Source organism: Crocodylus porosus, unplaced genomic scaffold (genome assembly GCF_001723895.1).
Source record: "Crocodylus porosus isolate Cpor-Errol unplaced genomic scaffold, CroPor_comp1, whole genome shotgun sequence".
NCBI lineage: Eukaryota > Metazoa > Chordata > Crocodylia > Crocodylidae > Crocodylus > Crocodylus porosus.
This window is the reverse complement of record NW_017728918.1, coordinates 78,689,385-78,693,371: the sequence shown is the minus strand read 5'-3', so window position 1 is coordinate 78,693,371 and position 3,987 is coordinate 78,689,385. Positions and strand designations below refer to the sequence as shown.

General features: G+C 39.6%; 1 protein-coding gene across 7 annotated transcripts in view; it reads left to right on the top strand.

The window, feature by feature from the left end:
• Window positions 1-3,987, top strand: part of USP45 (ubiquitin specific peptidase 45) — a 113,942-nt gene that overhangs the window by 15,700 nt on the left and 94,255 nt on the right. For all 7 annotated transcript variants that reach the window (XM_019537794.1, XM_019537796.1, XM_019537795.1 and 4 more), the window contains exon 4: window positions 1,202-1,302. In XM_019537794.1, the coding sequence (XP_019393339.1) occupies window positions 1,202-1,302 (101 nt within the window). The remainder of the gene's footprint in view (window positions 1-1,201; window positions 1,303-3,987) is intronic.

Here is a 3,987-nt window from a genome sequence, read left to right as displayed (position 1 = left end):
AGGACCTGAACCTGTTCAGCCTCCACAAGAGAAGGCTGAGGGGGGATCTAGTGGCTGTCTACAAACTAGTCAGAGGGGACTAGCAGGCACTGGGGAAGTCCCTGTTCCCTCGAGTGGTACCAAGAGTGACTAGAAATAACGGTCACAAGATGGCAGAGGGTAGATTCAGACTAGACATCAGGAAGCACTACTTCACTACCAAGGCGGCTAGGATCTGGAACCAACTTCCAAGAGAAGTGGTGCAGGCTCCTACCCTGGGGGTGTTTAAGAGGAGGCTGGATGAACACCTTGCTGGGATCATTTGACTCCAGTACTTTTTCCTGCCATGGCAGGGGGTCAGTCTTGATGATCTGCTCAGGTCCCTTCCAACCCTACCAACTATGAAACTAGTTGGTCTAACAAAAGATATAATCTCTGCCACAAGTTCTGATTTCTTTTGGCTGTACACTAATATGACTGCAACCTCTGTCCCATTTCAGCTATGCATGCCCATGTATACACACATGCATGCTCACCGGAGAGAAAAATTCCTCCTCAACCCCAGGTTTGGTGATTGACGTGTCTATGAGCAGAAAAGTAAGATCCTCTAGCCAGGAACTTCTGAAGTTTCTAAGTATTTTCAGGGAGCCCAGTCAACCCAGTCAAAACCCCCAGTTTACTGGCTCTGGCCAGCATCCACTAATTATGGGGCAGTGGAATAAAACTCCAGAAGTCAAAAAAGTGTTCACGAAAGAGGAAAAATAATTCTTTCTGGGTCACTGGTGATAAGCAAAAGTTGCAAAGTATGGTATTAAGAGGCAACTGTGACAGTGGAAGAGTAACTTTTCTATCCCAGCATGAGGGTTGCGAATACTTGAATCCACATACAGCACATTCTGAAAATATGAGAGAACTCCGTGCCTCAGAGCTCATAATTTCAAATTCTGCATGTGAGCAGGTCCATTGATTTTGATTGGTTCTATTTACGTAGTAAAATTGCCCGGTGGGATTGCAGGATTAGAGCCTAACTAGACAAGATATCAGATAGTGAGAGAAGATAAGGTAATACTCATTGGTATAGACTACACTTTTTCTTGTCAGTATCTCTTTACAGCTAGGGAACTGATATGATAAGATTGAACGGTTTGCTCAAGTTTGTTAGATCTGGGAAATGAACTCACATTTTCTGATTCTAATCCGTTTCCTTTGCATGTTTTTTCAGGTGTTATGAATGTGATGAAGAGCTGTCTACCCATTGCAACAAGAAGGTTTTGGCTCAGATAGTTGACTTTCTTCAAAAGCATGTTTCCAGGACTGAACCTAGTAAGTTACAACAGTCTTTATGTAGAAAGATCTGTCATTGCTGCTGTGCTTTAGAAAGAACATTTTTAAATTCTGGTTCATATTAATGGAGGTGGCAAACAAAGAATGTGGTAAAACACAGCTGGTGGTTTTGCACAAAAAATGTCTCTCAGTTGTTTCTAAACACGCTATTTTGTTTCTAGAAATGTTATTGCTTTTGAAAAAAAATACTTTGGGCACTGGAGGGAATTCCCTAAAATTCCACCTTTAGAAATCTATATGTTAGTTTGTGATGAAGACAATGTCACTTTAGTATTGGGGGAAGATAGATGAAAGTACTTGGTAAATTGACTATCTTATTGAAATTCATCACTAATTGGCTGAGTTTTTGTAATGCAAATCAACTTTAATTTGTGCTGTTACATGTATTTGTACAATCATGTCTTTAAATACTTGTTAGCATTTGTTTGTATATAGTACTTTTGATTCATTGACTCATGTGAACTTAGCTGAGATAATGCTTACTTTTGCTAACAGTTACCAGGGTTGGGACATAAGAAAGTAGTTAAGGTCGCTTCCTCATTGTACCTATATAATGGAGATAATAGGATAATTGGCCCTCACTAGTTCCTTTTGAAAACAGGGATGAATAATGCAAGGACTAACACAAGGCTTGGCTGCAGCATTTCAGTGTGTTGGGGCTGTATTCGATATCATAGATGTATGACTTTGTTGGTGGGGTGGGGAGGACACGTAAATGCATTTCATTGTGCATTTCCAGCAGAGAATAGCTGTATAAGGTGGTTAGAGATAGGATTGGAATTTTGTACTCTTAATGAAGAGCAACTATATGCTCCTCACTATGCACCCTAAATTCTGCTAGTTTTAATGATAATTATATGCTTTTCAGCTAGAAACCTGTGATGATGTTAGGTTTGAAACTTAGGTTTTAGAAAGCAAAAATCCATGCTTTTAGAAAACAAATTTTACCTCAGTTACAAATTGCACCCTAGTTATTACATTTTAAGAATGTAAACCTTCATCATGATTTTACTTTTTTGCATTTCTCTGATTTGGAAGAAAGAAAATAGAGTATTCCATCCCACTATTATTTATATTTTCACTTTCAGTTTCTTTTGTCCTAGTGCAGTGATTTTTCCACAGAGTGCCAAACAATCTTATCTCTAGCAGATGTGCAAACATGATTCATAGGATAAACCCAGAGATTTCAAAGAGAAATCCATAGTACTAAAAGCATTCTGAACTATTGTGTTCTTTCTGATTTCTTTGCAACAGAAGAACTGCTGTACTGTTTTTCTGTAGTCAAAAAATGAGTGGAAACCAGGAGCTGGCATTTTCCTAGTGGGGCACAAGTCAAGTGAGCAATGCCTGGTCTATGAATGGGTGTCTGAAGTCTAAAAAAGTTGAGAACCGCTGTCCTTGTGAACTGCTGTGGTATTTTGATTACATATTTTTATTTTAATACTGTAATATTTATTTCAAGTAATTTAATGGAAATTAATTCAGTTTGTTTCAGAAATGCTTGTTTGACCAATTTTGGCTAAGAATTTCAGGAATGACTGGTGATTCTGGATGCCACAGATATCATGTTCTCAATTTGAAGTACTTTTGAGAAATTTGGAGATTTGAGAGTAGGTTCGTACTTTCTGACAGTTAAGAACTTGAATAACATCTGCCATTGACTGGGTCAGACTATAGGTCCATCCTGCCTGGTATCTTGTGTCGCACAGTGGGGAGACCCGTAGGGACAGTGGGTCTGTTTTCCTATCCCATGTCCATTAATGCATTTGGGCAGAGTTTCACTGGGCAGTGCCCCCTGGCTCCTTGGATTGATTCAAGGGCCAGTGGGCACTTGTCAGTCTACTCTGCTCAATGTGCCCCCTTAGTGCACTCATTTTGAGCTTTTGACTTTCACTCCTGTCCCTTTTTTGTTTTGTATTTGTCCCAAGAGATCAGTGATGTGCCCTTAGTAGCCCCCCTCATCAAGAGAGACTTATAGCTCTACTTGTTAGGCTTTGGCCCATGTGCTGGAACGGCACATGGGAAGGCCTGTGTCACACAGTGGCAGAGTGAATGGTGAAAGGGAGAGTGGACAGTATATGACTGGAGTTGTTTCTACAGTTCCTCTCCCACTTGTAGCCTCACAGCATTTAAGGTCCAGGTAGTTCTGAATTCGGAAGCTGTGCCCCTAACTCTCATGCTTAGTACTGATGCACCTTTCTTCCAAGAATTTGTCTAATCCTTTTTTTAAAATCTGGTTAAACTATGAGTTTCCACATCTGGTGGCAATGAGTTCCACACTTTAATTGCACACAATGTGAAAAAGGACTTCCTTTTGTTAGTTTTTAACTTACTATCTACTAGGTTCATTTTGTGACCCCCTAGCTCTTGTATGGTCAGAAAGAGTGAATATTAAGTTCCTATTTACTTTCTCTTCAGTTGGTTTCCTTTGAGAGACCATAAACGGAACAACCAAGATCCCCATTTGACTTTCAAAATGTTGATGTTTGTTAGCTTAAGGTAGTCCCGATTATACCTTTTTAAAGAGCCAGAAATTCATAGTAGAGCTGGCTGAATTTTTTTCAAGCATGCTAAGTTCACTGAAAAATGGAATTTGGGGGGATAAAAGTATTTAAGAATTTGGGGCGAATTAGTGAATAATTTTATCTGAAAAAATGGAGGTAT